The sequence below is a fragment of the Dendrobates tinctorius genome, unplaced genomic scaffold, assembly GCF_039654945.1.
Source record: "Dendrobates tinctorius isolate UK_male_01 unplaced genomic scaffold, ASM3965494v1 ptg000060l, whole genome shotgun sequence".
NCBI classification, from domain to species: Eukaryota; Metazoa; Chordata; class Amphibia; order Anura; family Dendrobatidae; genus Dendrobates; species Dendrobates tinctorius.
Window position 1 is genome coordinate 13,894,006 of NW_027361728.1, and position 23,141 is coordinate 13,917,146.

Genomic DNA, 23,141 nt, shown 5'->3' on the forward strand with positions numbered 1-23,141 from the left:
AAGCTGGAAAACTATTTTAAGGCATCTAAAGGATGTACGCATTCTACCGTTTGCGCCACATTGACCTTTGTGTTATTTTCCTGATTTTTTTCATTCTCACATTTCAAAAGCCTTAACTTTTTTTTAGATTTCTGTCGACATAGCTTTGTGAGGGTTTATATTTTTTGCTGGATGAGTGCTATTTCTAATTTAGGTTTAGAGTCCCATTAAAGAAAGGTACACCTTGTCGTGGCTGCTGGTCTCTCATGAATTGCCCAATTTGTGTTCCCTCGTGTAATAGTATATTCCATAGAACAGTAATGCTGTCTAATAGATTTCCTTATAGATTGTAAGCGTACGAGCAGGGTCCTCACTCCTCCTGTAACTGTTGAAATGTTTTACATTGTATTGTTTTGATTGTATGTACAAAGTACATGTCCCTGCTTAATTCTAAAGTGCTATATAAATAAAAATTATTTATGATAAATTTCATATGGCCAATATTTGCGCATTTGTTAGCACTTACAGAGTGCTGCTGTATACTTTTGTGAGTATTTTTAATGTTACCACTGAATTTATCATATGATGTACTGAAAAATTGCTATGGGAAAAACAGCAACTCTGTCATTGGATTTGGGGGTTTGATTCTATGGTGTTTATTGTGCAGTAAAAGTTTCACATACACCTGCACTACTCTTCGTAATCATTTCTATAGGTAAGCCATTTTATTGTTCATATAAGCAATTTTTTTTTTTACAATTTTGTTTCTAAAGATTTTTTCAAACATGGCTGATGTAAAAAACCTACAGCTTGGCGCACAATAAAAAAAAACCTGTCAATGGGAAAATGAAAAAATGATGGCTCAGACTATAACAACCCACACAATACTGCCTCCGCTATCGCTGGCTCCCCTCCTGATTAGCGTGGCGCCTTGATGGTGACGTGGTACCGGGCTGACTAGTGATGCGCGGATGTCGGCTGTTCTCTGGGCTCCCGTCTAGCGGTCACGGATTGCTAACCTGGCTGCAGAACGAGGGGGTAACGCATTTATTCGCTCATGTCTACAAGGTACTTGTACCCCAAATGGCGCCCCTTAAAAACTACTTTTCTATTTTCTTGAATGGAAATATGAAAAATATATTGTCTAGCGGTCACGGATTGCTAACCTGGCTGCAGAACGAGGGGGTAACGCATTTATTCGCTCATGTCTACAAGGTACTTGTACCCCAAACGGCGCCCCTTAAAAACTACTTTTCTATTTTCTTGAATGGAAATATGAAAAATATATTGTACGATAATCTGTTTCGATGAAAAACGAAGAAATAAAACTTGTTTCCCCTGCAGGGTTAATCTGGGGCAGTCCCAGCTGTTATGGCAGCAGGCTGCACCCCGAGCTGTCACATTCAGCTTCCCCCTGGATTCCTGTCACAGGTCAGCGGGGCTCCGTGACGTGCGTGTCTGTGACAGGAGCTCTGTGTGACACAAGTTTTCCCCTTGAGAGACTCCACTCTCCTCAGCTTTCCTGGCTCGCCAAGGTAAAGCAGGCGCTGCCGCCCGGCGGAGCTCACTCCTGATTGGTGGAGACGGGGCTAGGGCTGAAGGGGAGGTCACGTGGTGCTCTATAGTCAGCTCCGGGGCGCCATTTTGGAGTAAAGTTTGGGTTTCGGAGCGGTGGGAGAGCGAGAGGAGGAGGGAGAGGAGAAGGAGGGGCAGGGGCGCTGACACAGAGAGACGAGGAGAAGAAGTGGAGGGAAAGGAAATTCATACGAGAAAGAGGAGAACGGTCCTTTGTGAGGAGTAACTTTTTTGTTCTGTTCCGGGGCTGCACGGTACATTTCTCGCCACCCGCCGAGGAGACAGCAACTTGTTTTCGCCACCCCTTCCCCAACAACTTTCAGATTTCTCCACCCCCACTGGAGTGAGGGGCACAGCCGGAGTCTCCTCACGTTACTTGTGCTGGAAATACTGGAGTGGGGAACCTCCCTTCTGGAGTGCTTGGAACAGTCTCGGGAGAGGAATCCCGCAAAGCACAGGACTTTTCCACTGCCTCCCTGTGGGGGGTGAAAGAAAGCTCTCGGTGTCATTCTGCTCCGGGAGGTGGGGCACTGTGGAAGCCGGGCATTATTTCGTGGAGTCGGCAGCTGAGGGGCGCAGGGGCTGGCGAGGTCACCCTCCTGGCAGCCTGTTGTGTGGCAGGGGGTGGCGCCATGCCTGTCAGGAAGCAAGGTGTGTGTCTTCACTAAAGTGCATTTCCTATAACTGTGGGGAGCTGTGTGCACCGAGCTGTCCTGTGTAATGTCAGCAGTTGTAACTTTATGTGCTTGCGTTAAAGGGGAGGAGGGGGCACAAACCTAGTGGGCGATCCCTGATTATAACCCATCCCCAAGGGCCCTTCACAGTAGTCGCTTCCTGTATGGGCCCCTGTTGTGCTGTGCTTGTCAGGGGCCCCGATGTACCATACCTGTGCTTGTGGGGGGCCCCGATGTGCCATGCCTGTGCTGTGCTGTGCTTGGGGGGGGGGGGGGGCTGATGCTCCATGCCTGTGCTGTGCTTGTGGGGGGCCCCGATGTGCTGTGCTTGGTGGGGGGGGGCTGATGCTCCATGCCTGTGCTGTGTTTGTGGGGGGCCCCGATGTACCATACCTGTGCTTGTGGGGGGGCCCCCTGATGTGCCATGCCTGTGCTGTGCTCGTGGGGGGCCTCCCTGATGTGCCATGCCTGTGCTGTGCTCGTGGGGGGCCCCCTGATGTGCCATACCTGTGCTGTGCTTGGTGGGGGGGGCTGATGTGCCATGCCTGTGCTGTGCTCGTGGGGGGCCCTCTGATGTGCCATGTCTGTGCTGTGCTCGTGGGGGGCCCCCTGATGTGCCATGCCTGTGCTGTGCTTGTGGGGGGGCCCCCTGATGTGCCATGCCTGTGCTGTGCTTGTGGGGGGGCCCCCTGATGTGCCATGCCTGTGCTGTGCTTGTGGGGGGGCCCCCTGATGTGCCATACCTGTGCTTGTGGGGGGGCCCCCTGATGTGCCATACCTGTGCTTGTGGGGGGGCCCCCTGATGTACCATACCTGTGCTTGTGGGGGGGCCCCCTGATGTACCTGTGCTGTGCTTGTGGGGGGGGGCCCCTGATGTGCCGTACCTGTGCTGTGCTTGTGGGGGGGGGCCCCTGATGTGCCGTGCCTGTGCTGTGCTTGTGGGGGGGGGCCCCTGATGTGCCATGCCTGTGCTGTGCTTGTGGGGGGGGGGCCCCCTGATGTGCCATGCCTGTGCTGTGCTTGTGGGGGGGGGCCCCCTGATGTGCCATGCCTGTGCTGTGCTTGTGGGGGGGGGGCCCCCTGATGTGCCATGCCTGTGCTGTGCTTGTGGGGGGGGGCCCCCTGATGTGCCATGCCTGTGCTGTGCTTGTGGGGGGGGGGCCCCCTGATGTGCCATGCCTGTGCTGTGCTCGTGGGGGGCCCCCTGATGTGCCATGCCTGCTCTATTATCACACACTCGCCACGTAGCTTCAGTCCTCACTGCTGCTGTTCTGACTACCAGCCATGCAGGGTGAATGGGACACCTTGTGAGGCCGAGGAGGAGCTGCCTCCCTTGTTAGAAAGAACCACTTAATGTTATAATGTTCTGATTGGTGGAAAGTTTTTTAATCCCCCTGCTATCTGCTTCTAGTGAACAGTGATTCCAGGCAGGAAGTATAGTATTTGTCAATGAGACTTTGTGCCCTGTTTTACTTCTATTTCTTGCAACATTGAATCAGATTGTTGTGAACTGTCAGCTCATTCATAGTGTCTTATCCAGCATTACAGTCCTTAGATCTCTAAGCTCCTGCTCAGCATCTAAGGCCAAAACAAAGTAATAAAGAGCCAAGCCCTATAAGTGAGTAAGTATATATTGTTTAGTATATCACCAACACATTTCTGTCCTTTTTCCTGCCCTTTGGTTTAGAAGACAAAATCTCAGTAAGGCTGTGTGCACACGATGCAGATTTGCAGCGGTTCCGCAGCGGATTTTACCGCGCAGAAACGTTGCATTTCTGCATTGTGATGTACAGTAGCCTTAAAATCAATGTAAAAAAAAAAAACGCTGTGCAGACGCTGCGGATTTTTCCGCGGTACAAAATCCGCAGCATGTTACTTCTTTTGTGCGGTTTTCCATCTCCCCTGTCACCAAATCCGCAGGGGGAAAACCGCATCAAAAATTCAAGAAATCCGCAGGAAAAATGCAGGTCATTTGACCTGCGGATTTTTTCCATTCTGCGTGGAAAAATCTGCAGGGCCAAAAAGTACGCGTGCACTCAGCCTAAAGTTGATTGATTCAACAGATGCATCCCATGATATAGATGACTAGTTAAAGGGAACTTGTCTCCTCGATTTTGGCTATCAAATTGGTCCCTGTGTGCGGTTAGTGATGCAATGTACATCATCAAGGTTAAGTTCGCAGTAGGCGTTTTTCTTTTTTTTTTTTTTTTTTTTTTTTTTTTCCTGCAAGGAAAAAAACATGTTTTTCTTGCTTTTTTTTTTTTTTTTTCTTGAAGAATGCTTCATAAAAGGCATGTGGTTTTTGGTGTCTTTACTCTCATCTCTTCCCAATTGAATGCTTGAAAAAAATTAAAAATGCTGAAAGAGTTGACCTTTTAGATCAAATCTGTAAGGAAAAATTAAGCATCACGTGCATGTGATTTCAGAAATTTCATTCACTTTGCTAGTACTGTAAAGTGCAGTGTGGTGGTTTTTTTTTTTTTTTTTTTTACTGCAAAAACTGTGTGAACAAGCCATAATACACACTTCTTTTTCCATCTACCCTTAACCCTTTCACTACATGCACTGTACATGTACTGCACATGTTGGGTCTCCCCCTTTTATGTGGTCTCCGGTGCTGAACCCACATCTTTTTCCTAACAGCTGCGGCTGGAATCGTAATCCATCCGCGGCTGTTAACATGTTAAATGCCGCTGTCAATCTGCCGACAGCGGCATTTAACATGATCGCACTGGAAGAACGTCAAAAACCCCGCCCATCGGTGCCAGTGTCACATGACAACAGGGCTCTGATGGGTTTGCATGACAACTCGGGGTCTGCAGGAGACCTCTGTGGTAGTCATTGCCGGATAGCTATGTGCGTCGAAGCCCTGCTCTGTGTAACACAAGTGATCGGATGATCGCAGCTTCTAGCTTCCCATGGAGACTATTAAAGCTTGTAAAAAGTAGTAAAAAAAGAATTTTCAAAAATATAAAAGTTTAAATCGCCCCATTCAAAATGAAACAATTGAAAAAATATAAAAAAATACACACATAGTCCGGGAGATTCTGAATGCAGCGATACTATCTCTCTCTATAAAAATGAATGTGTGTATCACCAACCAATCACAAAGCATCTTTCATTTCAAAAACAAAAAGACAAACAAAAAGTTTGCACATATAAGAGACGCTATCCTGTCTCTCCACTAGGGTTTTTTTTTTTCCGGTGTTTGTGTGTATCCTCGTCGTGGACTAGGGATTTGTAGGGTGTTATAGCGTCACCGACGTTGAGCGGGGGTGCCAACCTCCGCGGCCAGGAAGGGACTTGATAGGGCCCATTAGGACGAGTGTACTTGCCCTGAATATTTTGAAAAATTTTCTACCTGGTGACATTTGGTTATTGATTGTTTTGTACCCTTTGAGATGGGATTGTCCAAGATTTTAATTATTTAATTAAAAGTTAATTTTTAAGGGGTCATTTTTGCTGCTATCTTGGTCTTTTTGTGTTTTCTTTTTGATCCTTTTCATTTTTCTGTGGTTTCTGGTTCATCTTTCATTTCACCAGAGCTGTTAAAGAGAAGCTGAGCTGTGATTGGTTATGAGCAACAGTTTTCCCACTCCAGAAAACACCTCAGCTGACACTGACATGGTGAGAGAAATCTAGCATCCCTTGGAACATAAGCACCCAGCCACTGTCTGCCCCCCAGAAAGGAGCAGAGAGCACCACAGAAATTAATCACCCCCCCCTCCCGTGCCCATATACACATTACACATCCTCCATCCAATAGGCACATCTTCCCTCTTAAAGGGATAATTGGTATGGAAGTCAGTGCAAATCCATCCAGCGCTTTGGTTCTAACCCCAGGCCTCTCTTAAAGGGATCCACGGTATGGAAGTTAGGGCAATTCCACTCGGTTCTGACCACAGGCTGATGGGATGATGTGGGATATTAGGGGGAGTAGTCCGGTGGCTCTGGCTGACGGGATGATGTGGGATATTAGGGGTAGTTGTCCGGTGGCTATGGCTGACGGGATGATGTGGGATATTATAGTGAATGTGGCTATGCGGAGTGGGCGGGGCTCCACACTCATTCATCTATCTATCTATCTTCGTAGTTAGTTACTATGCCTGGGCAGCGCAGGGCTCTTCAGCTAGTCAATATATAAAAAGAGTTAATCCGATCGGTAAACGGCGTAATGAGAAGAAATTCAACACCAGAATTAATTTTTTTTTTTTTTTTTTTTTTTGGTCGCCACAACATTGCATTAAAATGCAATAACAGGCAATCAAAACAATTTATCCATACCAAAATGGTATCCATTAAAAGGTAAGCTTGGTTTGCAAAAAGTAAGCCGTCACCCAGCCCCAAATTACGAAAAATGGAGACGCTATGGTCTTAGAAAATGACGCAATTTTTATTTTATATATTTTTTTTAACTTTGGAAATTTTTTTTTTCCACCACTAAAATAAAAAATATCCTATACATGTTTGGTATCTAGGAACTCGTAATGAGTTGGAGAATCATAATGGCAGTTCAGTTTTAGCATTTGGTGAACATGGTAAAATTACAAAAACAAAAAAACAATTGTGGAATTGGACTTTTTTGCAATTTCATCACGCACGGCCATATTGACGGAAAAATAAAAAAGTTATGACTCTGGGAGGAAGGGGAGCAAATAGCGGAAATGCTAAAATGAAAATGGGCTGCGGCGTCAAGGGGGAAGAGGGGATTTTTTTTTTTTTTTTTTTTTTTTTTAAATACATTTAACTGTATGGCCCAAATGTGATGCAATATGTTCTGCGTAATTATGTTACTATGGTTGCCATTATATTATTAGACCTAATCAGTTCTTAGTAAGGTAGTATTCAATCTGAAATATCATATAATAAATACAATCTCGTGGAAATTTTACGCTGTACATTATTACCATATAATATGGGATTGCAGCCAATTATGTAAGATGCAAAGAGAAAGTGATGAGTGTATATTTTTGTCCTCTCAGCTATGAGTAGTGTATACTAGGGCTAGTTTGTGTTCACACTTCTGTCGTTTTATTTTTATCATATGCAGCTGTTTTGGGCTTCCATAGTACGTATTATTTTCAGCATTTTTTTTTTTTTTAAATGCACAGTCAGTGTATGGAACAAGGTGTATACACTGGCCTCAAGCCTCCCAGGACGAGCTCAACAGCCTTATTTATGCATATGTCTGAGCTGTTGAGTTCTGATTTGGGAGACCTGAGGTCAGTCCATACATCGGGTTCCTTGCATGCACCATGTTTCATGGATACATTTTTTAAAATCATAAAAGAGAGAACCCCAGAACGAAACGTCATTCCTAGAGTAAACTACAATTAGATGGGGGGGGGAAACTAAAGACAAAGATGCCATTTTTGTAAACATTCACATTTTTCTTTTTAGTTTTGTTTTTAAAGTTAGAAAAATGCTGCAAAGCAGTGTGCGAATCCAGCCTTATTGATCTGACACTAGTTGTTCTTTTCGGATTGAAAAAAATGATAAAAGTACTGTGGAAAATTGATTACCCTGTGTAGAATCCATTAGTGAATTTTTCCTTTTTTTCCTAAATAAAGCTTAGAGAACATGTCACTTTGAAACTACAGTCAAATCTGTAGGCACCATGTCATAGAGCAGAGGAAGTTCAGTAGGATGATATAGCTTTGTGAGAAGATTTAATAGGATCTGTGTTTTTTTTTTTTTTTTTTTTTTTTTCTTCTTTTCCTTTTCAATCCTCTACTTTTCTGGGGCTTTCAGTCCAGTAGGCGGTCTGATCAGTGACTGACAACTATCTCTGTATGCACACTAAAGGTACTGTCACACATAGCGATGTACCAGCGATCCCGACCAGCGATATGACGCGGTCAGGATCGCTGGTACATCGCTAAGTGGTCGCTAGTGAGCTGCCACTCAGGCAGATCTCACCAGCGACATCGCTGGAGACTGGGATCGCTACTTACCTGTCACACCAGGCGATCCTGCTTCCTCCCGCCCGGCTCCATGCGTCGCTCGTCGTCACAGCAGGAAGCAGACGACGAGAAACTGTCCAGGACGTTCTCGTGCGATCAGCGATAACCAGCGGGGGAGCCGGTCGTAGGTAAGTATCAGACACAGCGATATCGCTAGCAATATCGCTATAACGTCACAAGTTATAGCAATATTGCTAGCGATATCGCTTAGTGTGACATGCCCTTTATACAAAGAAATCTGTCTGTCAGTCACTGTTTAGACCACCCACTGGACCAAAAATCCCAAAAAGAGGTCTAAAGCAGGTGTGGGGAACCTGAGGCCCCAGGGCCATTTACGGCCCACCATGACCTTTAATCCGGCCCCCGGGAAGATTCTCAGGGTTCACAGTACTTTGGCAGGGAGTTATATTTTGATTGTCACCAGCTCATTAATTTATTCTTGCTTGTGAGCACACACATGCAGTGTTCACTACTGAACACTGAAGGGCATGCAATGAAAGATTACGTCCTGACACCAGTGCCAGAGTCAGGATGTACTTTGTGGGCAGAGTTTGTATGGCCCCCGAAGGATGGTATAAATGTCCAAATGGCCCTTGGCAGAAAAGATTCCTCACCCCTGGTCTAAAGGATAAAAAGACAGGTTTCACTGAATCTTTTTTCACAAAACTTTGTATTAATCTACTCAACTCCCGCGCTTTATAAGCTGTCTGCGGATTTGACTGCATATCATGGTGACAGATTCCCTTTAAAGGGAATCTGTCACCTCATTTTGGCGCGGTATTTAAATGGCCGGGGTCCGGTTCGATAGGCGGTGTTTCGGGTCCTTTCCTCTACCCCTCCTTGGCCGCTGTCTGCAATATTTCTGTGAATTTCTGTACTTGGCCTCCATATTATGCGCATTGCAATCTGGACTCGCGCACATGCAGTATGCTTTGCCCAACTGCGGGCAAAGTCGAAAAGCATTAATGCGCATGCGCCGGTGAACTATGTCCCGAAACACAGCGAAATACTTCCAGGACATAGTCCACCGGCGCATGCGCACTAATGCTTTTCAGCTTTGCCCGCAGTTGGTCTAAGCATACTGCATGTGCGCGAGTCCAGATTGCAATGCGCATACGCCTAATATGGAAGCCAAGTATGGAAATTCACAGAAATATTGCGGACAGCGGCCAAGGAGGGGTGGAGGAAAGGACCTGAAACACCGCCCATCGGACCTGACCCAGGTCATTTAAATACTGTGCCAAAATGAGGTGACAGATTCCCTTTAAAGTGGACCTGTCATCAGGATTTTGCTAAGTAAACTACAGACACTCTCAGGTTGGTGCCATTACACTGATTAAAATGATACATAGGTTGATGATATCTGTCTTGTGGTTGTTGTTTAATCTGTATTTGCAGTTTTCAGTTAATGAGATTCTTGTGGTTCGCGGCGGGCCTGTGGCCGGGTCTTTATTTGGTGCTCTGTTCTCATATTCATCCTTATGGGCTTATGACAGATAACTGATTCTTCAGTGTCCTGCCTCCTATGTTAAAGGGAACCTGTCAACTCTTTTGGCCACTATAAGATGCGGCCACTACCTTTCTGGGCTTATCTACAGCATTCTATAACGTTGTAGATTAGGGTCCCATCACACCAAACGATACAACCTGGTCAGGATCGCTACATGATCGCTGGTGAGCTGCTAAACAGGCAGACACACCAGTGATAAGGACCAGCGAGGACGCTGGTATCCAAGGTAAATATTGGGTAACTAAGCGCGCGCGCCGCTTAGTTACCCGCTGTGTACCTTGGATACCAGCGTGCTCGCGCTGAGAGCTGGTATCCCGGTAAATATCGGGTAACTAAGTGTGCGGCACTTAGTTACTCGCTGTTTACCTTGGATAACAGCTTACAGCGCGAGCACGCTGGTATCCAAGGTACACAGCGGGTATCTAAGCACCGTACGCGCTTAGTTACCTGATATTCACCTTGGATACCAGCTCCCAGTGCCTGCTTACAGTGCTGGGAGCTTGCTGATCGTTGGTCTCCTGCTGCCACACGCAGCGATGCGAGTTGGCCAGCGGGAGACCAACGATCAAACAATGGCCCAGGACATTCCTGCACGATCAGCGATATCCGGTGGGGGGCCTGTCGCTGATGCGTGTCACACGCCGAGATCGCTGGCGCGTCACAAAATCAGTGATCTCGCTATGTGTGACGGGCCCCTAAGCCACCAGTCTGACCTGCAAGATAAGAAAAATAAGTTTTATTATTCTCACTCGGGTGGGCGATCCGGTCCGATAGGTGTTGCAGGTCCGGGTCCGGCGCCTCCCATCTTCTTGCGACGCCATCCTCCTGCTTGCTTCGTCGCTCCTTGGCATTGTGCTCCAGGGCAGGCACACTTCTCTGAGGGCAGAGCAAAGTACTGCAGTGCACAGGAGCTGGGAAAGGTCAGCGAGGCCCTGCGCACTGCAGTACTTTGCCCTCAACCGGGCAGAGAAGTACGCCTGCGCAGAAGCGCGATGCCGGAGAGCGACGAAGCAAGTAGGAGGGCGGCGTTGCAAGAAGATGGGAGATTCTGGACATGACCTGAGACACCCATCGGATCGGACCGCCCCCCAGGTGAGTATAAAACTTTTCTTTATGGTCGGACCGGGGGCTTATCTCCTGCATTATAGAATGCTGTAGATAAGCACTGAAATGTGGTGGCCACATCTTATAGCGGCCAAAAGAGGTGGCAGGTTCCCTTTAAATACTGCATACAATAGTGTTGGCTTTGAAAATTATTTTTTACCTCTGGCAAAATGACGCCTGCGTGGTAGCATCTATCTCTTACCGGTAGATGCTACTGCACATGTGCCGCCACCGTCTTGCTGGAGCCCTTTTTTTTTTTTTTTTTTTTTTCCTCCAACAAAATGGTGCCCATGAGTGGTGCAGGACTTGTGCAGGTTAAGAGCATTTCTTGATGATAGTTGCTACTGTGCATGCTGGCACCATTTTGTTGGAGGGAAAAAATGTGGCTTCAGCAAAATAGCGCCGGCAGTGCTTGTGCAGTAGCATCTATGGGCACCTGGCTTCAGAGGCCCAGTGTAGTGTGGGAAAGAAGCTGCGTGCATGCGTGAGGTTTTGTATAGCACTGGTTATGATGCCGGCGTTTGTATGTTATGTCCACAGTGGCATGATAACATGCTAAGTGGGCCGACTGAGTCTTCATTTAAATATCATAAGCAGTCTTTAGAAATACTTTTTGTAAAGATCTGTTTGTGTTTAATACAATAAAAGGACTGTTAGGAAGGGTGTTTATCCATGTAGACACAACGTTCTGGGGGCACTGGGGACCGGACAGGTTTTCTTTTAAAGGAATTTGGTAAAAACAAGTTCATATCCAGTTTCAAAGAAAAGGTTATTTGACCGCAGGGACTTGCACGAATCAGGAGAACTTGTAATTTTTGTCCATGACAGGACACTTTTATTGCAGTTACAAAATGGTGTAGTAGGTCAGATGTCTGAACACTCCTCTATTAATTCTCATATGGATAGAAAACCAAAGTAGAAAGTATGGGCCTGATACATCAAAGCTTTACTGCCAGTATTCTAATTCATATTTGTTTTTATGTTTGTATAGATACTCAGCGTGCCCTGGACCTTTTGGAGGAGTATCGCACCAAACTGTACCAGACTGAGGATAAGCAACTCAGAAAATCGATCGAGCGGGTCATCAACATCTTTCAGAGCAACCTCTTCCAAGCTTTAATTGGTAGGTCTTTTAGAATCTTGGACGCATAAGCTAATGTTTGGTTTCAAGAACATCTACACTAGGTTGCAATGTGTTTGGTGTAATTCCTTGTACAGTGAAGGAAATAATTATTTGATCCCTTGCTGATTTTATAAGTTTGCCCACTGACAGTTATGAGCAGTCGATAATTTTAACATTGAGAAATAGAATATCAAAATTTAAAATCCAGAAAATCACATTGTATAAATTGATATAAATATATTTGCATTGTGCAGAGAGAAATAAGCATTCATCACTCTGGCAAACAAGACTTAATACTTGGTAGCAAAACCCTTGTTGGCAAGCACAGCAGTCAGACGTTTTCTGTAGTTGATGAGTTTTGCGCACGTCAGGAGGAATTTTGGTCCACTCCACTTGCCCTGTGGCGGTGTCAAGTGGAGTAATATTTGTGGGGTTGGTGTCACCTTTGCATTGTCAGGTGACATCAAGCCCATGGATTAGTAATGGAGAGGCGTTTATAAGACGCCTGTGCTGTAGTAATCCTATGATCATACTGTAAATAAACACAAAGCAATAATAAAGTCCTTTATTTGAAATAAAGACACACCATTTTACTTTTATTTAAAACAACAAACACTGCTATACTCCCCTAACGCCCATTCCATTAAAGCTCTCGTCCCCTGTTAAAAAATGAAGAAGGAAAAAAAAAAAAGCATATCCCTCACTTGTCCGACGTTATGTCTCATGCTGTAATCCATGTCTTCGATAAATGCCAAGGTGCGACCGTCCAGGCTGAAAACCACCTGAGAATGAGCTTCTGCAAGCTCAGCGTCAGTGACCAGTGGTGAGTGACATCATCGAGGTTATCGCAGGTCGCTTAGGCTGCGTTCCCAGCCAGGTCAATGAACTGTGATGACCTCGGTGAGATCACCGCTAACACCTTGAGTCTTAACGATGCAAGGCAGAGCTCAGTGAGTTCACCATGAGAAATTTCTGAAGGTGAACTTGCTGAGCTTTTCTGGGGCTGCTGCGGGCTTTTTTTTTTTTTTTTTATGCTGGGGGATGCAATATCCATGGCCCCATACCAGCCCCCAGCTGTCTGGTTGGCTGGTTGTCAAAAATGGGGTGGGGGGACTCAAAGCCTTTTTTTTTTTTTTAAATTTATGTACATAATAATTAATTAAAAAAAAAAAAAAACCTTGTGAGGACCCTTCTATTCTTGATAACCAGCCATACTACAGCTGATATAAAAAAATTCAGTGGAACACATGCTTTTTTTTTTTTTTTATTTGCAGCGCAGGCATCAGTTGAAGAATACTATCAGCTGCTGACTGCTCTCGCTGTTATCAGCAACAGCAGGTGTAGGCTGTTGGGGAGTAGTACACCCATCAGACGATGCCTCTGACCGGAGATAAACTTTTTACCTTCTTTCACAGCTATGGGCTCACGCAGTCATCTGACAGCGTGGGAGCTGCAGCACTCTATCTGGTGGTAATAACCTGCCCACTGATCAGAGCCACAGGTGTTTCATGCAGATGACAGCACGAGAAACGCCTGGTGTTCGGGAAGCCTTCTTGGAGAAGTCAGTCTTCTGGGTTCTTGCCTGAACAGTAGGTGTTCGGAACAGACACCGAACTTTATTGCCAGGCTGTGTGTGGGGTTTACTTACACTGAAGGTTTAAACCCTTTACCCCTGAGTCTGTTTTAACCTTCATGACCGGGCCAAATTTTACAATTCTGACCAATGTCACTTTGAGGTAATAACTCTGGAAAACTTCAACAGATCCCGCTGATTCTGAGAATGTTTTTTTTTTTTTTTTTTTTGTTACATATTGTACTTCATGGTATTGGTAACATTTCTTCGATAGGACTTGTTTGTTTGTGAAAAAAATGGAAATCTGGTGAAAATTTTGTAATTTTTTTTAAAACTTGGAATTTTTATGCTCTTAAATCAGAGATGTGTCACAAAATAGTTCATAGATAACATTACCCACATGTCTACTTTATATCAGCACTTTTTTTTTTTTTGGGCGGGGGGGGGGGTTAAAAGTTGACCAGCAATTTCTTTTTATCCAACAAAATTTACAAACCATTTTTATTTTCACAAGGGTAACAGGATAAAATGGACCGCAAAATATGTTGTGCAATTTCTCCTGAGCATGCCGATAACCCATATGTGGGGGAAAACCTCTGTTTGGGCGCACGGCAGGGTTTGTGACGTTTTGGAATGCAGACTTTGATGGAATGGTCTTCGGGTGTCATGTGTTTGGAGAGTCCCTAATGTGCCTACGTAGTGGAACTCCCTGACTAGTAACCCTATATTGGAATTGATCTTGTGTTTTCCTGGTATGTGAATTTTGTAGTGGCATACGTGAGTTATGTAGTGTACGTCAGGTAGGCGATTTGAGTAAGTGTAGTGTGCATCAGGTTGGCTTATGAGTTGTGTGATTTACGTCAGGTTGGCATATGTGAGTTTTGCAAGTCAGAAATAAACTTTAGTTCATGGATGAGTGGTAGTCCGAAAGACTTTCATACACTAACCAAGTTTTTCAGGGCACGTCACACCGATAAGTGATGTCCTCCTTCTGTAACACACTTTTCACTTTTTTTGCAACCTTCATCTCTTTCCAATTTGAGGGACCTCACCGGGGAAATGTTGTTGCCCTGGTACAACACAGGCACTTTCAGTTCTGGAAGTACTCTGGACCGCTCCTTCCTGACTGCCAAATATTAGGGCTTTGATCACTACTTCCTGGAATTGAAGGAAGGTCCTGGTCTGGCCTCCACATCGTGATAGCATGAAGGCATTCTAGAATGCTGTAGATAAGCCCTGAAAGGCGGTGGCCGTAACTTGTATCGGCCAAACCTGGTGACAGGTTCCCTTTGTATCTGCAGGATGTCAATTCTTTCAGCGTTTTTGCTGCAGATTTCATCCAAACTAATGAGTAAGTGAAAAATCGGCATAAAAAATGCGCATATTGTACTCTGCGTTTTTCCTGGCAAAAGATGCAGAAATTACTTCACCAAATAATTAACTTGCACATACCCTAAAGTTATCATCCGGTTAGTTCCATTTCCCTTCATGTACACTTTCTAGTAAGAACAAGGAAAGCAATTGCATGAATAAGCAAGTCCAAACTTTTAACCATTACTGCATGTGGTGCAGCTTTAGCTTGTCTCTCCTACTATCACTGCTCTTATATAAAGAAATTATAGGCCAGATTTATAAAATTGTCAAAAAGAAAGACTGCTGCCCATAGCAGCAAAAACAACACAGCTTTCATTTTTCAAGAGTGGAATACAAAATGAAATAAATTAAACAATGAGAGTAGAGTTGAGCGACTTTGGTCAGATCGGGTTTCATGAAACAAAATATGTTTCAGATGAAACTAGTCCGACTAGGGCAAAAATAGTCGGAGTTTCGTCCGAAACCCGACCCCAATGCAAGTCAATGGGAAATAAAAGTCAGCATTGAGCGGATGACATTCATCCACTCAATGCCGACTTTTATTTCCCATTGACTTGCATTGGGGTCGGGTTTCGGACGAAACTCCGACTATTTTTGCCCTAGTCGGACCAGTTTCATCTGAAACATATTTTGTTTCATTAAACCCGATCCGACCAAAGTCGCTCAACTCTACATGAGAGTATTGATGGCGAGTAAGCATTATATGTGCAATAAAAAAAGAGCTGGAGTCCTTCTCTAAATGGTTCCGGTCATTTCAGCAAAAATTAGCAGAACTAGGAAATATAAGGCTATGTGCACGCGTAGATTTAGGTCCTGCAGATTTTTCTGCATGGATTTGGAAAAATCCGCAGGTAAATTCTCAGGTCAGAAGACCTGCGGTTTACCTGTGGATTAGCCTGTGGTTTAGCCCTGCGGTTTCACACCTCTACAATGGAGAAGGTGTGAAACTGCAGCGGAATCCACACAAAGAATTGACATGCTGCGGATTTGAACCCGCAGCAAATCCGCGCGGAAAAATACGCATCATGTGCACAGCGGTTTTCAGTTTACCATTGAAAACAATGGTACTGTACAATGCACGTAAATCTGCTGCGGACCCGCAGGGGGGGGGTGGTTGCGGCAGTGGTCTCGCAGCTTCCTTTCCTCAGGGAATCGGCTGTGGCAAAAGTGTGGTGATGCTGAAGCTCAGTGTCGTCGGTGAGCAGTGTGGAGGGCAACATTGGTTTCCCTGTGGCCATCTTCATGAAGCCGTGGGCCGCCACCGGTGGCGCGTGCGCTGATTGAGATCTCGACAAAGCCTCTCTCGCTCCATTTTCCTGAGGCTGTAGGCTTCAGGAAAATGACTGCCAGAGGCCGCGCATGCGCAGATTGAGATCTCGGCGGCTCTCGGCTTCAGGAAAATGGCCGCTGAGAAACCGGTGATGCACTAGGCTCTTCTCCCTGTGGACACCGGGCTGCAGCATTGCCACATTTCTGCCGTCAGCATCCTGAGTAAGGGACTCTACTCCATGCAACGCACTCTGCTCTGTCTCGCCACAGACACCGGACCCGCAGCATCGCACCGCTGCGATTCCCCGGGACTGCAACATTGCGCCACTTCTGCCGCAATTGGCTTCCTGAGGAAAGGACCATGCCTCCTGTGACCCCGCTCTACGCTGGCCCTAAGGTAAGATACCTTAAATTCGGACAATAAGATGGAGCCCGATCTTATAAAAATCTTGTATTTTTTGCTATTTTCCACGCCCAAAATTCGGGGTGCGTCTTTTTCTCCTCTCATTTTATCCTGAATAATATTTCAAATCTGTCTTGGCTGAAGCAAGATGGACAGCTAGCACAGTGAGTTGTCCAGTTATATAACTTATTAGACACACATACTTTCCAATCAGTGTTCTCTGGTTCTCAGCTCTGCTCTGGTCCTCAGTCACATGACAGAAATTCCAACTTGCTGGATCACCCTGGGTTTAATTGAACAAGAAGTCGCTTTCACAATGTAAGGCTGTGGAGCCTCATTCTCCTGCTTGATTTGGCTTGCATTCTAAAAGTGTGCTACCGTGCCATTAGTGCTGTATTTACAGCGATTGAGACTTCAGAGACGGTACTAAACCATCTGTGCCTTCTTTATGGAGAGCTTGTGTTTAACAGCAGGCTCCCCTCTTCTGCAGTGACATTTTAGACTGCGCCTGGACTTGTAAAATCTATAGGTGCCTGAAGTGCGTCTGTACTATTAAAATCTATAGGCGCCTGTAGTGCTTAAAACAAACAACAAAAACCACCCACAAACAATAACCTTTTTTTTCCATTCCTCCCTGGAAAAAAAAAAATTAAAAAGTTGATCAATTAGTTCTTTGTACCCCAAAATAATTGCCCCCATAAAAAATAAAATAAATGCATGGCTCCCAAGGGATAGGAAAAAGTATTTCTTCTAAGGATGCACAATAGAAACACTTTAATTAGATGGGTTGTCTAAAGATTGACAGTTCAGATCCGATGCATGGTCATATATGGATCGAACAGCCACAAGCAGCTTTGCATTTGCAGTGTGGGAAAAGTGGGAATTTTAGGCTCCTCTCATCCAGCGATTTGACCAACTTCAGATCAGCATGATCAGGCTGTAAAGCGCCGGGCCTGCTTATAACGCGTGCACTTTGCCTAGGTAACAAGCCAGATTGTGACTGCAGAGTGGACGGGGATTTATAATAAGGGGTAAATTGCAAAGTTATTGTTTTTACAATCACTTTGCCATTTTAGGCTAGTTTCACACTAGTGTTTCACTGTCCTGCATCGGTCTGCGCACGGCCGCCGCTAAGCTCCACCCCTGGCCGCGCCTCCTCCAGGCCGCTCCACCTATGGGCACATGACGCTGCATGCAACCTGCATATCTTTAACATTGGGTACACAGGCCGTGCGCAGGTATGCATTTGCCGGTGCATGCATCCTTTTGACGGTGCGCCGACCTGCGCCAAACGCACCGTGTTGCATTTTGGTGCGCTCGGCGCACCGTCAAAAGGATGCATGCGCCGGCAAATGCATACCTGCGTTATGACAACCATATGGCTTTGGATGTCATGCCGACCCATCGGTGACCCTGCGATCATATGACGGCGTCACTGATGAGCAGGATTTCCGTTGCACGTCCGGTAAGCGCGAGTTAAATTCAGTTGTCAGAGATTGACAGCGACATTTAAGGGTGTGTGCACACGCTGCAGATTCTGCTGCGGATCGGCTGCAGATTCTGCTGCGGTGTACAGTACCATTAAAATCAATGAGAATTTAAAACCGCAGTGCAGACAGTGCAGATTTTTCCGCATGGATTTGCTGTGGATTCAAAACCGCAGCATGTCAATTCTTTGTGCGGATTCTGCTGCGCTTTGGCACCTGCTCCATGGCAGGTGTCAAACCGCAGGGGAAAACCACAGGCTAAACTGCAGGTCTTTTGACCTGCGGATTTACCTGGGTTTTTTTTTTTTTACAAATCCGCGCGTAAAAATCCACAGGACAATCCGCAGTGTGTGCACACACCATAACAATTCCACATGTGGTTCTTAGAGGCACATATCAGCTGTTCAAAACAGCTGACATGTGCCGGGAAAGGTGCGGGCTCAGCGCGGGAGCTCATATCAATGGGAGGGATTCTGACGTGAGCATACTATTAGGCCCAACGTCGGAAAGGGGTTAAATATTAGAGTAGCTGTCATTTTAATTTTTATTTCATAAGTCAATAGTACACATGAAAATAAGAAACTTTGTAATATATCTTTATCAGATAAATCTGCTTTTTCTGCCAGGATGGGTCGGTTATTATCAAAATTCTCAATTCTGAGGTAAAATTGTGTGTTCAGTGAAGACTTTCCCATTACTGAGAGAGGGGATGGCAGCGGCTACTGATAAGTCTATGAAGATAGGAGGGTAAGGACCTCTGTCTTTAGCTCCTCCTTCCTATCTACACAGAATTGTATCATTAGCTGCCATCTCCTATGTAGATGGGAGGAGCTAGAGACAGAGCTCCTCCCCCTCCTCTGCCTTCCCTCTATATAGGAGAAAACAACTCTGTACTGTAACCTGAAGAAGAGGTGCGGTTTGTCACCTCGAAACGCGTAGTTTCTGTAGTACATATAATAAGGAACTTGAAAGATTTATATGGATTTCTGAAAAATTCTTATCACTAAAGCAGCGCGGATGCTCAGAAGTGCTTTTCTTGGATCCTCAACTTATGGTTCCCTCTATATAGGAGATGGCAGCTGCTACTGACACAATCGTATCTCAGTAATGGGAAAGTCTGCTGTCAAAGAATGGAGTATTTACCGTACATCAGAATTGAGAATTTTGATAATGACACATTCTGGCAGAAAAAGGAACCGATTTCTCTAAGATATATTAAAAAGTTGCATATTTTTACATGTAATAATGATTTATGATATAAAGCGTAACTGTAGTTATCATTTTTAAGTGTTTGAGCCCTTGTTCAGATTTGTATAAGGGGAAAATGTCCACTTGTTTGTAGAAGAGTTGTCTGCAAATGCATGGCCACCCAACATTCATGTGTCTAGAAGTGAAGATACTGTTACTTTTGATATCTTTGAATCTAAGATTGTGCTAGAGAGTGAACCAAGCTTGTATAGCCACTTCTCTGCAAGTGTGAGACATGAAGTTCAGAGTAACACTCAATACTTGGTTCTAGTCAGTAACCGCATCTGAGGATAAGGACCATTAGTGGCGAGACTGTTCCGTTTTTAATTTTTACTATAAATGATGCAGATTTTCTAAGAGTTGTAAGTGTGCTTTGAAAATGTGCTTTGCTTGATTTTATACCCTGACGTGATTTATTTGCTATACTTTTCAGACATACAAGAATTTTACGAAGTGACCTTACTGGACAATCCTAGATGTACTGACAACTCCAAGGCACCTGAGCCAGTACTGCCTGTGAATACATGGGACTTTTCTAGCCTTCCCAGCACAACTGTAACATCGGAAACATTGCCAAGCAGTCAGAGCACAGAGGTAATTTTTTATTTTTTTTTTATTTTCTATGCACATTTTAAATAGGTTTCATTATTGATTTTCATAGGAAGTTTTCCAACTTGATCAGGTTTTTAACTGGGGACTTTTTTGTTTTTACATATACACACACAGAAATACTTTTAATTTAAAGGGAACCTGTCAGCAGTTTTGGCCGATATAAGATGCGGCTACTGCCTTTCAGGGCTTCTCTACAGCATTCTGGTGTGGTCCGGTCTGATGGGTGTCGCAGGTCCGGGTCTAGCGCCTCACATCTTCTTGCGATGCCGCCCTCCTGTTGCTTCATCGTTCCCCGGCATCACGCTCCTGTGCAGGCGTACTTATCTGCTCTGCGGGCAGAGTGAAGTACTGCAGTGCGCAGGCGCTGGTCCTCTCTCTGACCTTTCCCAGCGCTTGCGCAGTGCAGTACTTTGGTCTGCCCTTTGGTCTGCAGGATTGCGGCATCGTAAGAAATGGGAGGCTTCGGGCCCGGACCTGCGACACCCCCGGGTGAGTATAATAAAACTTATTTTTCTTATCTTTCAAGTCAGACCGGGGGCTTATCTACAGCACTATAGAATGCTGTAGGTAAGCCCTGAAAGGAAGTGGCCACATCTTATAGCGGCCAAACCTAGTGACAGGTTCGCTTTAACAGAAATAGTGTGTGTGTGTGTATGTGTACATAATATTTATTTTTAAGAATTTGCTTCATTTAAATAACCCACTCCTTTAAAAAAAAAAAAGCGATTTTTAACTCCTTTACCCTTGAGGGTGGCTTGCACGTTAATGTCGGGGCTAATTTTTACAATTCTGACCACTGTCACTTTGAGGTAATGACTCTGGAATGCTTCAACAGATCCCTGTGATTCTGAGACTCTGTTTTTTTGTGACATATTGTACTTCATGATAGTGGTAAAATTTCTTTGGTATGACTTGCGTTTGTGAAAAAAAACCAAAACAGAAATTTGGCAAAAATTTTAAAGATTTCACAATTTTCCAACTTCGAATTTTTTGCCCTTAACGACCACCGATACGCCTTTTAACGGCGGTAATTAATGCCACTTAAACCACAGCGCCATTAATTCACGGCGCTGTGGAGAAAGTAAATAGCGCTCCCCAGTGTCGGATTTTTCCCGGGGTCTCGGCTGCCGGGGGTAGCCGAGAACTCAGAGAACATGAATCTGGTCGGTTTTTACCAACCCGGCTTTTGCAATCGCCGTTATTAACCCAATAACGGCGATCGCAAAAAAAAAAAAAAAGCCGCGATTTTGAATTTAATTTCTCTTTCCTCTGATGTGATCGCACATCAGAGGAGAGAGAGATAGGGTCCCCGATTCTCCCCCCGTACCTCCCGGTGGTCCTGGAATCCCTCCCGGTGGTCCTCTGTCCCGCCGCCGTCCTCCGGTGGGTGCCGCCATCTTGGATCCTGAAGAAAATGGTGGGCACATGCGCAGTGCACCCGCCGCGAATCTGCCGGCTGGGATCCATTTTGATCGCTATGATAAACTATCATAGTGATCAAACTAAAGAAAATAATAAGTAACTCTCCCCCCCCCCCCCCCCTGTTTATCACCCCCTTAGTTAGCCAAACATAATGAAATAAAGAAAATATTTTTTTTTTCATTTTTTCCATTAGGGCTAGGGGTTGGCGTTGGGGTTGGCGTTAGGGTTAATTAGGATTAGGGTTAGAATTAGGATTAGGGTTAGAATTAGGATTAGGGTTAGAATTAGGATTAGGGTTAGGGTTAGGATTAGGGTTAGAATTAGGATTAGGGTTAGAATTAGGATTAGGGTTAGAATTAGGATTAGGGTTAGAATTAGGGTTAGGGTTAGGATTAGGGTTAGAATTAGGATTAGGGTTAGAATTAGGATTAGGGTTAGAATTAGGATTAGGGATTAGGGTTGGAGCAAGAATTGAGGGGGTTTCCACTATTTACCGACTTTGGGGGTCTAATTTCTCCTGTTACCCTTGGGAAAATAAAAAAAATTGGGGGCTTAAAAAAAAAATCACTTTTGTGGAAAGCAAAGAGACTTCTATTTTCAAGGTTCTGCGTTATAAACTTCTGTGAAGCACTTGGGGGTTCTAAGTGCTCACCACACATCAAGATAAGCTCCTTGGGGGGTCTAGTTTCCAAAATGGGGTCACTTGTGGGGGTTTTATACTGTTTAGGCACATCAGGGGTTCTGTAAACGCAACATGACACCCGCAGACCATTCCATCAAAGTCTGCATTCCAAAATGGCACTTCTCTTCCAAGCTCTCCCATGCGCCCAAACAGTGGTTACCCCCCACATTTTGGGTATCAGCGTATTCAGGAGAAATTGCACAACAAATTTTGTGGTTCATTTTCTCTTTTAACACGTGAAAATAAAAAAAATTGGTTCTGAAGTAAATTTTTTGCAAAAAAAGTTAATTTTTTCCTTCCACATTGCTTTAGTTCCTGTGAAGCACGTAAATGGTTAATAAACTTCTTGAATGTGGTTTTGAGCACCTTGAGGGGTCTAGTTTTTAGAACGGTGTCACTTTTGGGTATTTTCTGTCATGTACACCCCTCAAAATCACTTTAAATATGATGTGGTCCCTAAAAAAAAAAAAAAATGGTTTTGTAAATGTTGTCGTGAAAATGAGAAATCACTAGTCAACTTTTAAACCTTATAACTTCCTAACAAAAAAAAATTGTTTCCAAAATTGTGCTTATGTAAAGTAGACATGTGGGAAATGTTATTTATTAAGAAATTTGTGTGATACATCTCTCTGATTTAAGGGCATAAAAATTTAAAGTTTTAAAATTGCAAAATGTTTGCCATATTTCCATTTTTTTCATGAATAAACACAAGACAGATTGAAGAAATTTTACCACTAGCATGAAGTACAATATGCCATAAAAAAAACAATCTCAGAATCAGCGGGATCCGTTAAAGCGTTCCAGAGTTATAACCTCATAAAGTGACAGTGGTCAGAATTGTAAAAATTGGCCTTGTCATTAAGCTGCAAACTGGCTCTGTCACTAAGGGGTAAAATCTCAGATATCTCACACAATTGTTAATAAATAACAGTTCTCACTTGTCTACTCTACATCAGCACAATTTTGGAACCAACTTATTTTTTTTTGTTAGGAAGTTATAAGGGTTAAAAATTGACAGCGATTTTACAAAAAACAACTTTTTTAGGGACCACATCACATTTGAAATCACTTTGCGGGGTCTATATGATACCCAAAAGTAAACCAATTCTAAAAACTGCATCCCTCAAGGTGCTCAAAACCACA

General features: G+C 44.5%; 1 protein-coding gene across 16 annotated transcripts in view; it reads left to right on the plus strand.

Moving 5' to 3' along the window:
* The first annotated feature begins 1,610 nt into the window (after positions 1–1,610).
* The window catches only part of DLG1 (discs large MAGUK scaffold protein 1), a 322,080-nt gene continuing 300,549 nt past the window's right edge, over positions 1,611–23,141 (plus strand). For 11 of the 16 annotated variants that reach the window (XM_073578705.1, XM_073578707.1, XM_073578710.1 and 8 more), the window contains exons 1-3: positions 1,612–2,205; positions 11,797–11,928; positions 19,716–19,876. In XM_073578705.1, coding sequence (XP_073434806.1) covers positions 2,187–2,205; positions 11,797–11,928; positions 19,716–19,876 — 312 coding nt within the window. In that variant the 5' untranslated portion in view covers positions 1,612–2,186. Of the gene's footprint in view, positions 2,206–11,796; positions 11,929–19,715; positions 19,877–23,141 lie in introns of all 16 variants that reach the window. The other 5 variants (XM_073578714.1, XM_073578715.1, XM_073578718.1 and 2 more) reach the window with 2 other exon arrangements.